Below are 18,460 nucleotides of genomic sequence, written 5' to 3'. Positions count from 1 at the left end.
TAATTCAAATTAAGTATAAAGCTGAAGTGTAATTGTTTAAGACAACAGCATCCAAAGTAATCCAGATTTTTTTTCTGTAAACATTTTTTTTTTTTTTTAGGACATGTTACCCATTAAAATAAATTTAGGCTTAAGTTAAAATTTTGAAACCCTTGCTTTATATAAAAGTATGTGTTTTATAATGTCTGAATTTCAGCTATTCAGTATATAGTTTATCCCTGTCATCTCTTTCACAGCATTGGAATTTAAATATGTATATCAAGTTTTGTTAATAATACATCAGTGAATTGAATTACTGGATTTTTAATGAAAGCTCTTCAGGTTAAATGAGTAAAGAAATAATGCAAAATACAATAACCCAAGCCTTAATATTTTCTTGATCAGAAGTCAAGCCTTCTATATAATTTATTAAAGTAGCATAATGTCCTTAAATTTGAGGTCAAGATTTTGCAGGCTTAGCAGAGATTTTTATGCATAAGGGAAAGATGAAACTTAAAAAATATTATTTCAGCAGTTTCATAATTTAGGATTGTGACCTCATGCTCTAAGAATAATTATGGCACATAACAATCAGCAGTTTATCAATATTCATTCATAGACGACTTAGTCTCCCTCTGTATCATAGTTTGTTGGGTTAGTTCATGCAACCATAGTAACTTTAAAGCATCTAGTAAATGCCTTAAGGAGCACAGCCAGTTACGTTGCTGGGGGGGGGGGGGGGGGCTTTAACCAATATCTACAGTGTTTGTGAAAGCCACTTTTATTCTGTCATTTTCCTGCATTTTTATTTAGTTGTTATACCTTCTGGTTCCAGTTGGGACCAGTGTTTCTAAGGAGTTATCACAGTGACAACAGGTCACAGTGACAACAGGCAGCCCCTGGGAGCCTGCATTTGTGGCTGCCTGGTAAAAGCTTATCAGCTATGCTTTGGCTGTGGCCAGCATGAATTTGCTGTGGCTGCATGAGTGGTTCCTGCAAAAACCTGGAGGGTTGCCATTGGTTTAAACTGTAACTGTAATGGCAGAAAAGGCCTGAGAACTTAGGTGAGCAGCTGTGGCTGCTTTACAAGTAGTCTGTGCTGTAAATTCAGTGGTGTTGCATCAGTCCATAGTCAAGATGGCTAAACGGTGAGAGCCCAGCTACAAGGAAATCCCAAATCGGTGGCATGAACACCTCACCAGTTTATTAAAATGTCCATCTGGCATCTCTGACGAAGCATTAAATGAAGTTCTCCAGCCTACCCACCCAAGAGCAGCTGGCAGCAAAATAGTACACACTCTTGCATCTATCCTGTAAATACTGCAGAGAAAGGCAGCAGGCCGTTGTGGTACTTCTGCTGGAGTAGTTGGTCAGAGGGCACCACCTGGCCTCACAAAGGCACAGCCACTTCCAGCCGTCAAGGACAAGATTCCTCAGAAGTTCAAGGGTGCAGAGATTCAACTCTACAAAATGAATAGAGCTCATACTTTGGAAGCTGGTGTAATCATTCACTTCTTTCAGGAAGAAGAAACTTCTACCTTTGCTGGAATAATGGTCGGCAGATCCTAAGGTTTGGTTTGGTTGAGGAATAGTGAATGCAATTTTGCAGCCAAGGAAATAGAAAAGCTGAGAATAAAGGCCTGTGTATCGTCTTCGTCAAGTAAACCAAAGCCTGTAATACTGTTAATCTCAAGGGTTTCTTCAGGCTGCAGCAAAGTTCAGCAGTTTGGGCAAGCTCTTGAATAGGCAACTCTGGCAAGTGTTTTCAGTCAAGGCAGAACATTGCAGCTTTTTGGAAGAGCAGCTGGAAGGCCACGAAGCAAGGCTTTGTTCCACCCTGATCTGCCGTTCTATCTTGTAGGCAGAACTGCTTCTTGACATTTATGGAGACTGCAGTAGGGGACACTGCATGCCATGTTACTGGATTGGGGGAATTTTCAACTTTCAGCAATTTTTGCATCAAATCCAAGGTCGTGCAGCTGATAACCTCTAGCCCACACACTGCCAGCAACTGTAGTTTGGATCCCAAATGCTTGAGAGCCAGGAGGGACTGAGTCTTCAGTCTCCAAACAGCTTGGCCTGAGCACTTTCATGAGGAAAACCTGAGGTCCTGCTTCAGCCTTGCTCTGCTAGAAAACATGCGCATTAACAGTGCAGGCTTGACATTTGTAGGCAATTTCTGCTACTTCTGCAGCATGTTGACTGAGCCCTGTGCTTGACAACGCAGTCACGGAAGAGGATAGCAAAAGGCAGAGCCGCATTTGCAAGATTAAAGCAGTGTTTCTGGAATGAAAGAAGCACTGAACTTCAAACAAGTGCTTGCTATGCATTTACTTTTATTAACATTCCTCTGTATGACTGTGAAATCTGGGTAGCAGCCTTGTTTCTTCCAAGTATTAACCAGTTGCTCTTGGATGGTCTTTGAGTCCTTGCTGGTGTAAAAGGCCTACAAAAGATTTTTAGGTGTCAAGTTCTTACAAGTGTTTTCAAATACTTAGCTTTGAAACACTGTTTTTGTAGATAGAGGAGCACAGATACAAACTTTCAGAGAGAAGCATGGACTGTGTGCTGCCTGAAGCCGCTTTCTATGGACTCATTAAAATCAGAATGGCTCTGAGGCAAGTGCAGGCAATACTGCAAGGATGTGTTCAAGGAACATCTGCATTTGGAGTCCAAAACCACACAAAAGACCATGACACTATCCACTATCCACTGTGGTCAAGCTTTTGCAGATTCAATAACTAGACTGTTGTAGGTATATGCAAAACTAGAACACATTACTCAGGAAAAACAAAACAAAAATATGTGAATCAGGTTAGTATCTCTAGCTGTTAATGTGCTGCAGAAATGGGGTTAATTTCTTGCCAACTTATGTAAAAAAAAAAAAAAAAGTGAAGTCTTCCTACACAGAACAGCAGGATTTAATTCATCACCGTAATGGAGACTGTTCTTCCAGAGGCATGCAGAAGAATGTCAGAGTTGCACAGGCGTTGTTGGCGGCACCGTGTCTAATGTGCGACGCCACAGTCCCGCTTGTGTCTGCTCTTTTTAGAGGAAGTGGATACTTTGCTTCAGTCGCTTTGAATTACTGCTTTGCTTCATACTCCTTTTGTATCTGACCTGTTCGGGCCCAAGCCTTCAGCTGGCTTCAAACTGAGGAGCGGGGCTTCCCCTGTGGGGGCGCGAAGGGGGAGCCGTGGGCTGCGGCATGGCGGCACCGCTCCCCATGAGCTTAATTCAGGTGAGCTGGGGCAAGGGCTGCAAATGAGATTCATATTTGCTGGTTTCACTGACAGTAAATCAGTTTTGAATGAACTAAATCAAATACTGAACTCCTGTCACGAGGTGGGACTGCCCACCCCTTTCCCGGAGGAGGCCCAGAGGGTGCGGCAGGGCCGCGGGCTCCCCTCAGCGTGGCCCAGCCACTCTCCCAGCCCCTCACCCCCGGGTGCTGGCCCAGGCGGGCACCGGAGGCTGTGGGCCACCAAAGGGAGAGAGGGGGCAACCTGGAGGAACGAGGAGGAGGAGGATCAGAAAGGTTTGTGGGGACTCCCGGGGTGTTTGGAGGTGCTCAGGGGGACAAAGGGCAGGCCCGTCTGAGGGGGTTGCATGCTTTAAGCAAGGAGACGATACTTTTCACATACACGAGTATGTGTGAGGGTCCAGAGCTTTAAAGAGATGATAGCTTTTTGAGCACTTTTTCCTATGAAGTTCTTGGTTATGGCCACAAATCCAGCAGAACCCTAGACAGAGACTGAGGAAATTAAGTTTTATGTAACTGAGCTGTCTGTGTGTTCCCGCCTAACAAGTTTTGAATGTCAGCCAACCTCAACTAAATTTGACAGTCGGTAGCTATTACCTCTTTCAATTTTAGCTGTTATCTCTTACCAGTTCCATTAAAATAAGTGACTGCATGGGAGAGAGCACCCAATTAGTGCCCCCACTTGAGGAGAGGTGATAGTTTGCATTTTTCTCCTACTAAACGTTGCAAGCAGGAAGGAGGAAGCCTTCAGGAAAAGAAGTTTCATTATGCCTGCTCTTGAATAACTACAATTAAAAAAACCAGTAAAAACAGTTTTCATATACATTGGAGCTCAGCACTTGCTTCATTTTGTATATTTTGGTTGGGGATACAGAAAGCAAATAATGAAAGTAAGAAAAAAGTTGTAGTCTCTTAACACTTTGTGGCTGCAGTGGGCTCTCACACTAGGAGCTGCAGGGAGTGAGGTGGCCTGAAACCTGAAGGTGTGGGGATGACAGGGGCTTCTTGGATCCTCCACCCACGTAATAAGGTTAAGTTACACTGTGATTGCTGCAACATTTGAAACACTGGGTCCTCAAAATTTGCTCTCTGTTGAGTTGTCTTTTTTCTTCCCCAAGTGCTTACTCTGCATATTGCACACCTGTTTATAGCAGAAATAATTTTGGTGGGTGCGGGGAAGGGGAAAGCAGATTGGTTTAGATAGGCAGAAATTCAAGGCCAGGCTGGATGGGGCTTTGAGCAGCCTGGTCTAGTGGAAGATGTCCCTGCTTATGCAGGAAGTTGGAACTAGATGATCTTTAAAGTCCCTTCCAACCCAAACCATTCTGTGATTCTATAAAATTGCTTAGCAGAGTAAAGAATGTGTGTCATCAGATTCTTTCTGTTTGGTTTTATTTGTTCTCTGTGTGGGACCTGTTGTGTCCGTGGGTAATATTGTGGCTTGACAATGAATGTAAATATCGTGGTCCTTGCTATAGAAAATGAAAAGTCTGTGACACAGACAGGCTGCATAAATGAGATCTGGGGGGTGATGGCCTAGCAAGTAATAATGTTTGTTCACTCTGCAATACACCTTGATTACTATGTAAATTGTGTAAATTTATGCATAAGCATATAATTATGCACACTCAACTGTCAGTTTGCCTCTAACATGCTTTTGTGCGTAAACAGTTAAACATCCTTTTCCTGAAATGGGAAGGATGGTGGTATTTTTAATTGTTGTACCAGTTCTTTATTCCAGCTGAAGTTAAATGCAAGCTGCCTTCCAAAATGAAGGCCTGCTGTATATTGCAAGAGAGTCTTGACAGTATGCAGCAAAGGATTTAGGAGGGGCACCATGGCTGTGTTAGTTGCAGCACATAACTTCCTTGGTCTGTTTTGTTTAATACTCCCATTTTCTTTTAGTCTTTGCTATATGGGTTTCAGCTATTGAACCAAGGAGAGTGGTGGGTACAGTACTGTGTATCATTAGTATGTGAGCAGTAGAGTGAATTTCAGCTGAATAAAAATGAATTCTTTGACTTGCAATTGTGAACGTTCCTAGTTTGCCTTGACAATCCTGTCAAGACAAATTTGAACTTTGTCAGCAATCGTGATTGCTTGTGGGAGAATTACCAAAAGCCTTTGCTCTAGGTATCAGTCAGTGATTGCAGCCCTCATCTGCTATTTGACCAAAATTTTCCATGGCACTCAGCAGGCTATTACTTGTCACTCTGACATATAATGGAGGGGTATTTTAATTAATTTAAAAGTTAAAATCTATAGTTATTTAATACAGTATAACTGTATTACATGTCAGTGGTTAACTTGCTGTAAAAATAGGAAAAGGGGTGTTGAAAGGATTTGGGGTTTGGAATATTTTAAAAATACGCATGCAATTGATTTTACCTTCTACAGACTATCAATGGAATTTTTATTTATTTAATGAGACCAAAGATTTCCTATTAGGTAATTATTGTTGATTTTAAAAAGGATTCTTGGATGTTAATTGTGCATCTAGTTTCTAAAATCCCTGTCTTCCAAGATTCAGTAGTACTTCTGCTCTAAAGTCTTGACTTATGTGGTAAGCTCTGAACAACTGTATTTAAGATCTGATGCTGTTTTGGTTTATGACCTAACTGTTCCTTTGTCATTACCTCCCAGTGTCTAAAGTAGGTATAATTCTGTCCAACTCCAAGAGGTATGTAAAACTAGAAATTTTCAATCACTCCAAGACTGTACAGCATGAGTGCAGTTGGTGCATTTGCACACATGCAGATTATGTGTATGCTGAGGTATGAAATCAGGTGCTCTAGTAATACTGTTCCCTAATTGTTCTTGTGGATGCAGTTATGCAGCATCTTTCTGACTGGGGATGGTGACAATTAGTTCAAAACATCTTTTTCTATGTGTCCATTTCAAAACAGCTCTTTTGCAAGAGAGAAAACGAAGAGAGGAAGGCTCTGCAAAGATGGGTGGCTCACATCTTTCTTTTCAACCCCCAACCCCCAGTACTTCAGCTTACCTGGCTTTCTAAGTTAGGAAGAAGGATGAAAAGAGTATCTTCATTCCTTCTACAACAGTAGGATGAGAAATAGGGCTGTTGAATACACATTAATGTATCTCTCTTTTGGCCCATACTGCTTGACCCTTCACATAAACTAAGGGCAAGGAAAACCAGAGGGACTTGAAGCGTACAAATGAATGTGGTAATCAGCATTGCCATTTCCACCAAATTGCCACCAACAGGAGTGATTATACTGTACCTTGGTATAAATGTAGAAGTAAGTATCTCTGTGAATTGTCATTGTGTAGCAGAGGCGGGACAAGTGGAAGCAATGTCCCTGTCTGAACTGGAACTGCAACTTGCCATGTCCCGTGCTAATCACAATTTTTACAAGTACATATGAAGCCTGAGAAGACTGTTCCAAAATTCACAGGTTGGTCTGTGATCAGAATACTTTTAAAACTTAGATTTTCTATCAGTATATTTTCTGAGACGGTACCGCAGAACCCTTTACCAGCAGCTAGTCATATTGGACCAAGGAGTTACATACTTGCTAGAGCTGTGCAGGGTTTGCCTCCTGAAGGTAAGGTAGGAAGAGGATTGCATAGCTACTTGTTTGCACTGAACTAAAAATGGGAGTGTTTTTCTTACTTCACCCTGGTTGATGAATACTCTGTGAAAACTTGAGAGAATCCTCTGTGGGAAGCTGGCCTGCAGGGTGCAATAACAGAGGAGTTTCTGAGTGTGCTGCTGAAGAAACATAACATACAGGTTATATTTGAAAACCACGTTCTAGGTGTGCAGTCCCATGTATAACTTAAAGCTAGTTTTCTGATGAGTTTGGGTTTTGTTTTGTTTTCAAAGCATCAACTCTTTATCACTAGCGTTAGAGTGGCACCTTTATATTAGATACAGTATTTGAAGAAATGATGGCTAAAGACTTTGCTAAGGTATTGGAGGAAATCCAATTGCAAACCATTGGTAAGCATCCTGAGAGTCAGAGACTTGGAATTGAGTCCTAGGCTAGATGATGTTTCTAGATAGGCACAGGCAAAGAAGCCACAGTTGGAAGAATGAGGAATTGTTGCACAGGGGACAGCTTCACCACTCATTGGTCACGTGAAGGTCTGCCTAAATACCTGTTTCTATCCCATTTTTCCTTCTTTGTTTTTTCTCCTTTTCCCACAAGCTGATAGGTGTGAATTCTGCATCTATTTGCCCTGTGTTGCCTACTCAACACAGGCATATTCTCCTTGCCCTGACCCTTGCATGGTCCTCAAACATCACAACTGGGTTTCTTACTGCACTGTCAAAAAGTAGCAAAAGCTCTTGAAGGCAACAAGAAGGGAACAGTAAAGGAGATAGAAGTTGAAATCACTCTGCTTTTCCACCTTCTAGTTTTGGGAAGATGGAACCAGTAATGTGGAAAAGACAAATATGCAAACTACCCCAATGTCTGTGTAATTCCCCAACCTAGACCTGCAAGAGTCGTCTTATTTCTTGTATCAAGTAATAATTGTATGAATGAAAACACCGTGAACATCTTGAATTTCTTAAAATGGAAAAATGTTAGTTAAAATGAAGCCTTCGTTATTTCAAATAGTGTTTTTAGAAGTCACAGAAGATATTTCAAAATAATGTGACTGTTTGCCTTTTAAAATACCTGTTAATCGGAGATGGTGGTAAAGTTGGAGTTTGGCTTTTACTGTATCATCTGAAACAAGTGCCAAGCTGGAAACTTCCAGTAAAACATAAAGCTCTGTGCCTAAACTTATTAAGGAACCTTTTGTTTAGTAAGATCATCTTCAGTAGATGATTTCTTTTTCCAGCCTTCCTTTTACAGTTGCATTCAGAACTTGCTGCATGTTGCAAGACATTTAAGTCTTTTTGTGTCAAGAATTTCTCTGATACGCTTACGGGCTTGAGTCTTATTGCTCAGTTCTGCTTTGGTAACTCATACTAAATTGTGAGCTGTCTGTTGCCTTCCGTTTTTCCCTACACCTTCTTTAGGAAGTTTAGATGAGTGTGCAGACTTTCCTACTTCTGTTTTGTGTTTCTATGTGGAATTATAACATAGCATACACTGGCACTGTAATGCTGATACACTTTCAACATCCGTACTAATTTTGTCTTGTTGGATGGGAGGGGGCATGAGGGAGTTGAAAGGGCAACCCTCCCCTCTTCATCCCTCCATTAGATTCTTTTAGCTCAAGCAATAATTATACATGTTGCCTTTCAAAGCCTGTGGGATTGCTCTTATGAGTAAAGGTCTGCCATACTGGGGCTTTTATGTGACAAGTTGGAAAATAGCCTTTGTTCCCATGGTAACCTTTTTTTTTTTTTTTTTTTGTACTTTGGTGCATTTTTTCCCTATGGTTTCGTGGTTGCTCTGGAGGTTTTTCAATTGTGGCATTTTAATCCCCAGTAGACTGGGGATGACAGTTCATTTACTTTTTGCTATTATGATTTTTTTTTTTAATTTGATTACAGAACTCTTTTTTTTTTAATTTGATTACAGAACTCTTGTAAACTTTTTCTGTTGTGTGGTTAGGGCATTAATGGTGTGGTGGCTTTCTCTATAAGCATATCATGCAGTCAGAAGATAAAGCAAACATTTTGTAATAGGAAAGTATGTAGGACTGGACCATACTGCTTCTGTTATAAACCACTATTTTTGATATAGGTATTCTTTTAGGACTTATGGGATGAAACCGTTGCCAGACATACCAGATAGATTTTTGTCTCTGCAACAGAACGACATTTCTTAAGGTTGAAAATGATCAATACTCTGGTCATCAATGTCATTTCATGTTGCTGTAATAAGGGTTTCATAAAATAAAGCTTTCAAGCAAAGGCAGGTGGTTTTAGGAGTTGCTTGTTTAGATTCTGAGGGAAGAACTTGAAAAAAGTAGTGAGATTTATTTTGACAAGAGGAGGCTTTTTAAAGAGATGCTCTTATTCCTGGTAGCATCTCCCTGCATTTGGCTTCTGTGTATATTTTTCTTCTTCCTTGCTTGTTCAATTTTTCTTTGTTTTAGAAGTCCTCAAAATAGCAAAACGGTCATACAGTCTTGTCTTGCCTGCATTTCCTCATGGTAATGATTTCCCAATGGTGCTCCCATCAGCAGGTGAACCTCACTTGAATTGCTGCATTTTATGTAGTTTTAAAATACTGCTGACCATGCAGAGCCTCACCAAGTAAACACTACTGTGCTCTCATACAAGAACGATCAGGAGGCATAATTAGTTTACATATTTTTCAGTGGTGGAAGATGAGATGGTGCTATAAAAAATAAAATTTTCAAATCTGTGTCTCTCTCCTTAGTCATGGCAGGTGAGCAGGTGCAGGAAAAGAAAGAGTTAAATGAACTCCCTGCCCTGCCCCCTCCCACCTTTCAATAATTAACTAGATCATTTTCCAGATAGCCTGTTCCTGCCTTATCTTGCTATACAATACATCACAATTTATAATCAGCAGCACAAATAACAACACTGCATGCATTTAAACTGCACTAATTCTATAAGTGGACCAAATATGAAAAGTTAAAGCAGATGCACTGTGAGGCTTACAGTTGTTCTCTGGCTTCCGAAAGTTGGAGGTTTGCTCCTGATAGGAAATTTCCCATCTAGGTTAACCATTCCATTTCAGTAGATAACTATATTTATGTACTAAAAAACCCGCAGAAGAATTATATTTTATTTCCCTAGGGAGGCTGGATCTTGGTACGTTGTGACAGTAGTTAGAGAAAAGTGCATTGCAGAGGGATATTAGGAGGGCATTATATGTCTCTGATCGCTAAATCAGTGACTAAAATGTAGATCTATTTCCCTAGGAGGTAAAAGCTCCTCCGTTTCAGTCCACCAGAACAACTTTTGGTTATGCTTAAGTTTATATTTTTCTGTAGTCATCAGAATATTTTGAGTTAAAATTTGGATAGCCAACTGTAGTTGTTACCAAAAGATTTCAGTTGAAAAGGTCAAGGAAAAGTCAAGGCTTACAGCTGGACTGAGGAAAATGCTGGGTCCTGTCAGCATCCACTAAGGTAAATGGAAACTGAAGGAGCTTAGTACACTTGCTTCGTTTTGTAAAATCAACATATGCCTTAAGGTTAAACTAAATACAGGAACCTGTTCGCTGGTGACTACAGCACAGGAGCACCCATCAGCTTCTATTTGTAGAATAAACACTGGAATCTAAATGCGTTTTTAAAATTCTGAGTGAATCTTTTTAGATTTGGGGGAGCTTAGGAGAAAGGGTGGAGCTTTTCCTGTTATCAGTGCATGTCAGAGTTTGCTTGTTACCATAATTAAGATCCAGGTATGAAAGTGTGATGTGTGAGCCTTAGGCATTGCTAAATAGAGTAATTTGATGTGAAGGCTGGAGCTGCTGAGGAAAGAAATAATTTGATTTCTCAGTTTGCTTTCTCTTAACTAAATTCCCTTTCCACTCTGATTCCTCCTTGTTTCATCATACTAAGCATTTCTTAAGGGGGGGGAAGTATAAATACTGGATTAATTTTGTAAGCTATAAATTTGTATTAGGGTTGTAGTGTTTGAAGTTCAAGGAATTGACTGTCTTGGAACAGAATACCTCTGTGCTTAAAAAACAAACAAACAAACAACACTAAAAAAACCAAAACCGCACACTACTTTAAATGTAGTATCACAGTTACTGAAATTTCTGGCTTTGCTGGTTTTTCTTTGGGTTATTTTTTTGTTGTTGTTGTTAATGTCTTAAAAATATACCTTCAAAGTCATAGCTGGCAAAATAAGTTTATTTTGGTGAGACACTGGTCCATTTTTTTAAATTACAGCAAATAATAGTGGACTCTGTGTGAGTTCTTCATCATTAACTAAAACAAAGCAAACAAAAGTGAATGGTAATGCATGTAAGAGCTTCAGGGTCCTGAAGTTTGGGGTGTTGCAAAAACAATTTATTTATAACAAAAGAAAATACTATTTTCTAGGTTGTTTTTCTTCCTTAATTGAGTTTCCTGAATATTTCACATTGAAAATTTTTATTATTCTAGTAGAGAGAAGACATTAAGAAAAAACCTAATTCTTTCTCTAACCACTTATATTACCTGTGGACTGATAAAATACTCCAGATGTCAGAGTAAATATGCATTGCTTCAGATGTTACACTTGGTGTCTGTCATCCATAATATGCACAGAAGTACACAGCTTTCCTAAAATACTAGATCATGTTGAAGATTTCTGAGTCTTAAAAGTTTTTTGGAGTTTTGGTGGGTGTTTTTTTTAAGGTTTAGTCTTAAAAAAAAAAGAATCTCAGCCTTTTTTGCTTAAGGCTGCAGGTATAAGGGTTGGTAGCGGCTGTGAGTCCCGTTGTTTTATCCAAGGGAGCATAACCATTTCTGTAGTGTGTCTTCATCCCCATAGGAGCAAGGTAACGCCCTGAGAAACTCACCCAGCAGAGTTTGCAGCTAAGTTTTTTAGCAATTTCTATTCCTCTGCCAAACATCAGAGGGTCGGTGTTCTGCATGCATGCAGGAGTGTTGCTGCTGAGGCTCGGGTTGGTTTGGTTTCAGCGGTCTTTCCTTAGCTCAGCGTTCATGAAGTCCCATGTGACTGCCACCTTCTCTGAAAATCTGATCGTTTCATCTCTGCACCTTTTCACTTCTCTGTGCTTTCTTGGTCTGCTGACAAGAAGATTGGTTTATATAGTCTGACATTTAAGAAATACCATTTTCCAGTCTGCTAATCTGCTTCATACAAGTGGTTGTAAGAGAGAGCCAGGGTGTCTTCCTGCAGTGAAACTTTTTAAAAAACTTTGGGCTACACAAGGCAAAACTGATACTGATCAAACCTTAGTACTGACAGTTAAAACTCACAGTGTGGAGCAAAATCTGGGTGGTGGAGGGCATGACCAGCATCATTGGATAGTGGTCAAATAATCTATTAGAAAACTTTGACCAGTATAACATTTTCTAAATAACTACTGGAGTTATTTTGGATAGTGAAATTTTTATTTCTATGTGAACACGCACCAAAATAATGCAGGTAGTGTGAAGAGGAGGTCGTTATGCTATCTAGTGTGATGGCTGAGTGAATGATGAGTTTAAGGAAGATACTAGGAGAGCTGCTAGAGAAATGATGAGTCAAAGGAAACACTTAGATATGTGAGATTAATTGTGGAAACCAGGAAGAATTCAGGGCACTATTTGAAGGGGGAAGAGAGTGTATTTGCAGGGTAGCATAAACTTGGGAATCAGTCTCTTGATTTTAGTGCCGGGTAGCGAGGAGCTGTATTGTCATTCAGTGTAGGAGTTTCCTGTCTCCCTTGAGCAGCCTCACCTGGCCTGCTGCGTTGAGGTTGGTGAGGGCCAAGTGCGTAGGTGGGCTGCTGCAGTGGCATGACCGGCGCGGTGGTGCTGAGTGCTCTTGGGTGGCTCTTGATCAACTCTTGGCCGTCTCCTGACCATCTGAGCTTCCCTGGGTGTGAAAAGTGGGCGAAGCTCCGGTCTCCATGCTCAGCCAGACAGTCCGTGTCATGGTTGTAGAATACCATTGAAATACACAGTTCTTGTTTTGGGCCACAGAAAGGTTAGTTTCAGTATCTATATGTGCAAAGCTAACTCATGTTTTTGTGTGCCTGTCCCCAGTACAAGACATCTCTTGCTGGAGGTTACAGCCCTTCAGAAAGGAGGTGAGAGGGTAGAAGAAAGATGCTGGCAGTCTCTGCATCTTGAATCTCCTGATTATTCTTCCTCTTAAAGGGTTGTTTTTTTCTTTTGGTGAAAACATGATGCTGATCTCACTTCTTTTTACCTTTGTTTTCACATAACTTTATTTATTGAAGTGTACCCAGGTTCCTTCTGTTTATTTTACTACCAGAAAAATTCTGTATGAAAAAGAAAAGTCACTGACATGGAATTAAAAAGGACTCATCTAGATCTCATAATAAAAAAAAGTGCTTGGAACAAATGAGTTCGGGATTCATGTTGTGGCTTGTGCTTCATTTTATCATCAGAGAGGCATCGTTTGTTTAAACTGTGCTCCTGTATGACATCTGGTTTGAAAAGCATAATAACCTATATAATCAGCTTTTAAAATGCTGGATTATCTGTGGGTTTATTGACTCTTCTTTACAAAATCTGTTATTTCTAATTAATTCTCCATATAACTATTACTAAAGCCAACTTGCAGAGACACAAATGAGCTTGATGGCAGTGGCTAGTCAAGGTCAGCATTTAGCTGCCAGCGTTTGCACTGTTGAGGATAATAAATCAGGCTTATTCCTAATCACATACCCTACAACGTGACAAATGTTCGTGGAGCCATCTAAGCAACCATTTTACAAATCATTTGGAGGATACATTTGGCATTGTTAAACTGCTCCATGCTGCCCTTGGCTGTAAAAGCATTGTGATAAAATATATATGCTCTGTTAGATCTCTTGTATTTGAATCCTGCAGAGTGCGTGTGTCTATGGGGGCATGTGTTTCCTTTTTTTCTCCTTTGTATTGGAAATAGACGTGAAAGTAATAACACCTGATCAACCTATGGAAACCACTGGCTTCTGAAAGCAGCGAAGAGTCGCCAGCTCTGTGGCATTATTTCATCTTTCTTGCGTTTTCAGTTAGAAGTTTATATTGAGAGTAGGTTGCTACCTACAAGGAAATTTCCGGGTCAACAATAGTGCACTGTGTGAAAGTTTAAAAAAAAAAAAAAAAAAAAAAAACAACCATAAAAAAAACCAAAACAAAAAAAAACAACCACTGTTAAATATCAGAGCAATAGTTGTTAAGCTCTAATTTGGTTTTGGACAAATGTGTAAACACAGTGATTTTGCTTGGGCTAAAGTTTAAGGCTCAGTCATGCTGTGGCCGACAGATGTCATTAGATTTAGTGTGTCATTTAAATAAGATATTTGGCAGTAGGCTAATTGCTGTCCAGGGAGTCAGTTGTGAAGTTCCTGATCTTTTGTATGGTATTCATTCTTACTTGGACAGAGTCTTGTATTTTTCTGAAGAGGGGATGAGGTATTACCGAAGTAATCTGGATTATTGTATTAAAACTTCTTATCTGGAGCCAAAAAAAAAATCAAACTGAGCTCCAAAAAAGAACCAAAATTAAATTAATGTATATATCTATTATAATCAACCGAATTTAACATTTAATTTTTACCTGTTAAGCGTTATCTGCCTGTTACTTTTCCCACATACCAGTTTACATTAGGATTACTTAATATAAATTTATAGGGTATTTCTGTGGAAAATGAATGAAAAAGGAAATATTTACCTTGGAGCATGCATGAAAAGCACTTCCAGCGAGGCTGGTGGGGTTTTCTAGTGCAGTGTTCCTCCCTATACATATTACAGGATATAGAGCTGTACTGATAAATAATTGGTTTAATAAAAACAATAATCTGATAAATTAAATGGGTGAAAACAATAAAAAAATCAAAAAAACCCCGTCATTAACACTGGATATTTGGCCTTGAAATGAGAGCAGAGAGGTAGTTTGCACAGCAGTCAGATCTTGATGCAGATCTTGTTCACCATTGACAAGTCGCTAAGAAAGGAATGACAGGCTGAACGTAAGAGAGATTCAGAAGGAAAAGGTGGAACCATCCGTGCATGCCTTGTTGAGAAAGAAAATCTTCCATGGAGAGAATGACTTAATCTGAGGTTTAGGAATATGATTTGACTATATTTTTTGGACTCAGCCTTTTATTATTTGCAAGTATGTACAAACACCACTTTATCTTTGTATAAGGCAATATAACAGCATTTTGAATTGGCAAATACTGTGGTGTAGCGTGGGTAAAAGAGAAAATAAGACATTTTTAGAAACAAGCCAAACATTGTTCGTTATAAGGCAATCATAGAGCAACTTGGAGGAGACTTAAGTACCAACAGCTAATATCAATGTTTCTTTGCAATGAAGTATTTGAGCACTGCTCCATGTTGGATACTGCTGTTAAGAATGAAAATACCTCATTTGTGTTTTAACCTATTCCACTTTTAAACTGGTTAAAAGAATGTATGGGATCTAATTAGATTTTTTTCCAGAACATCAGGTTTCCACCTGAGATGCTGTGGCTGAGTAGTTGAATCCATGCTTTGTGTTCAAGCAGTACCTTCACCTTTCAGCTATATTCAAGCCCTTTCTTTAGAGAAGCACTGTATAAAATATGCTATAGATTATGTCTTAGGTAGGCATTTAATAATCGTCGATCAACTGGTGTCTCAATGTGTCTTCACTGGCCTTTTTTACCCAATAATTGTGTTTAAGTGGAATTTCATATCTTGTCTAAACTTGTATCTAAAAAAAGGCTCTCCCACATTCAGCAAATCCTACATGACAGTTTATTTTCAACTAATAATAATATATGCTTGTATATATGACAGTAGGTATAAATAGGAGGTGTATGTATATGAGTGTATATATATGTAAATATGTAAATAATAAAACACGCACACTGCTGTGGTACCCTGGAAACCACCATTTCTCAACAGGAGGAGCTCTCTAACAGAACTACCTTTTTTTGATATTGAAAAGAAAAACTGTATTTTTCAGGGTAGAAAGACTAGGAAAATTTTTGCCAGTTTTATGAAGAATCAGGAACATGCAGCATCAAAATTACAAATGCCCCAAGACATTTTGGTGGTATGTCAGAATTGAAACGTTTCCCTTCTCAGACAAAATACCATCATTTGCCATGAAAAAAAAAAAAAAAGAACAAAAAATTTCAAGGAGTTAGTTTTCCAGGTTATTGACATTTTCTCTAGAAAACAGACACCTTTTAAAAAATTTTGTTTAATGAAAGGCTTAACGTTTTTCATGCAGTACGAAATGTGCTAGAGGGAAGTCATATTCATTGCCTAAACAAATCCAAACGCAGACCTAAATACCAGCACAGTCTTGGCACATCCTGGAGAAGGTACCTTTCCTTAGGGGTAGATTAATGCAATGTACATAGGTAGGACTGTCACTTGAGGACACAGAACTTTAACATAGATTTGGTGAGGCTTTTCTTTGTCTCTCTAACAGATGAGCTAATGCCATCACCTAGCAATTATCAAGTAGCGTGATATTATGTAATGAAAGTATAAATAGCACGAGGACTAAAACTAGTAAATCTAACAGACTAACGAGCAGACAAGAGCAGGAATACTATTTGGAACATTTTGATTAGCATCTGAATGCTGTCATTTAAAAAGACATTTAGATTTGATGTTACAGCAAAGCTGCAGGCCAGGAGAGTTGCAGTCCTTGATCTGGAGTGACAAATGTGCTGTGCCCCTGGATAAATCACTTAGCCTCTGTATACCTCTTTAAAGGAAGACAGAAAATTGGTAAAAGGCAAAGGGTGCATACTTGAAATTTCTGAAGCAGGCTGGTTTTCTTGTTTGAATTAAAACTACCTGTGAAATTAGTTTCCCAATGACTGACCGAAAAATAGCCTGTGACCTGCAATTTGAACTATCAAATTATTTCACCATAAGTGTAAAGTCTTTGGGGGTTGTTTTTGTAGTTGTTTGGCAGCATTCAGAGAGATAAGGTGTGAAGAAATGCAAGAGGTCACGTTTACCTGGAGAAGAGAGGCTGTGTGGAAGGAAAGACTCTCCCCAGCCCGCCGGAGGTGTGGGAGGGATCCAAATCTTTCATCTCCTTCAGTATCTGGCACATTTCTCTGAGCGTGCCGATTACATTAGAGTGGCATTTCCAGTTCCCGAGGGAAGAAGGAAGGGAGGAGACTCACTGCATCATGAAACGTGACTTGTTTTTGAAGAGCGCTCTTTTAGAGTTGCCAGTGGAAAATACTACCTAAAGATACTTTCTGAGAGCTATGGTTTAAAAAGACCCAGCAACAGAAATGCCCTGTCTTTTAAGAAGGCAGTGGATGTCTGAATCTGGGTTTGCAAGGTGCGTCAGCCTGCAAAATTTCAGAATGGTTTCTGAACTTCTGGTACTGCTTCTCTGGCACCTACAGTCACATGGAAGGGTCTTCTGCACTGGCAGAATGTAAAAAGGCTTCAAAACTACTTCAGAAGCAAGCTGTTAAATTACAGAAATATTAGCTATAAGCTTAAGGACCACTGTAGTGGTAAGCAGGAATGTGGACAGGAGAGTGCATGCCACTTTTCTGCACTACTTCATAAAATGGTCTTAGTGGCTTTATTAGAGGTATTACTTAGCTTTAAAAGCTTGAAACAAACAAATAAACAGAAACAAAATTTATAGCTATCTGGTCGGTCCAGAGTGGTCTGTTTGTTGTTTATTTTCAGTTGTAATCATCTGCTACCAATAAATTCCACTGCCCTTGTGGTAACTTCTCACATTAACATTGATATATTATGGGTGGTTTAAAACAAACAATAAAAATATTGCACTTACTAATTAAAACAATTCATGTATTCAGCCAGGCACTGCCAGAAAGAGTTGTGGTTTCTTAATTGTTAGGTGCCTTGAGCAATATACCTGTTATAAATTCTTAATTGAATTTTGCATTATGGCCAGTGTGATTTGAAATATTCATAGCTATTTTGTTTGGTTTGTTTTTGTTGTTTTGGTTTTTTTTTGTTTTGTTTTGTTGTTTTTTTTTTTTTTAACTCCAGCTCTTCATTGAGAAGTGTATCAACTGGATCTTCAAGACCTTCCAAAGTGTGTTTGGTGTGCGGAGATGAGGCATCTGGATGTCATTACGGGGTGGTTACATGTGGCAGCTGTAAAGTTTTCTTCAAGAGAGCAGTAGAAGGTAAGAAAACACAAAAATCGTTAAAAAAGAAAAGGCAAAATACGTGTGCGTTTGGGGTTTTTTAAATAGAAATATATATATACACACAGGTGCACATGTAGGTTTTCCTATGTGTTTTCTGTTCTGTGGCGTTATTCTGGGTAAAAAATAATAAAATTTGAATGAACTTCAGTTATGTGTGGTATAATTTATGTAGAATATGCCAAGGTGTTTTGCATTGTACACCTTCTAAAGCATGCTTTCTTTTGCTTCATGCCACTGCTCAGTCACATTTTTTCTCCACACTCCAAGTATTTTTTTGTAATTTTTAATGGACACAGATACATTAGATGTAAACATACTCCTGCTTCTCCTGTACTGGAGGATGAATAAGTTTGTCTTGTTGTGTTTTGGCAGCCTTATATGACAGTACAATTGACTCAGGTCAGTTATCTCTCTGTGGGTACCTCCAAGGCTTTCAACTCTGCTTCGTCTTTCACCAACAGAGAAGTTGGTGAGGAAGCAGGAA

General features: G+C 39.3%; 1 protein-coding gene across 5 annotated transcripts in view; it reads left to right on the top strand.

The window, feature by feature from the left end:
- The window catches only part of NR3C2 (nuclear receptor subfamily 3 group C member 2), a 214,362-nt gene that overhangs the window by 101,134 nt on the left and 94,768 nt on the right, over positions 1–18,460 (top strand). For all 5 annotated transcript variants that reach the window (XM_055719866.1, XM_055719875.1, XM_005440897.3 and 2 more), the window contains one exon: positions 17,813–17,952. In XM_055719866.1, the coding sequence (XP_055575841.1) occupies positions 17,813–17,952 (140 nt within the window). The remainder of the gene's footprint in view (positions 1–17,812; positions 17,953–18,460) is intronic.

This window comes from Falco cherrug, chromosome 1 (genome assembly GCF_023634085.1).
Source record: "Falco cherrug isolate bFalChe1 chromosome 1, bFalChe1.pri, whole genome shotgun sequence".
Classification (NCBI taxonomy): domain Eukaryota; kingdom Metazoa; phylum Chordata; class Aves; order Falconiformes; family Falconidae; genus Falco; species Falco cherrug.
This window is presented reverse-complemented; position numbering and strand designations above follow the sequence as displayed.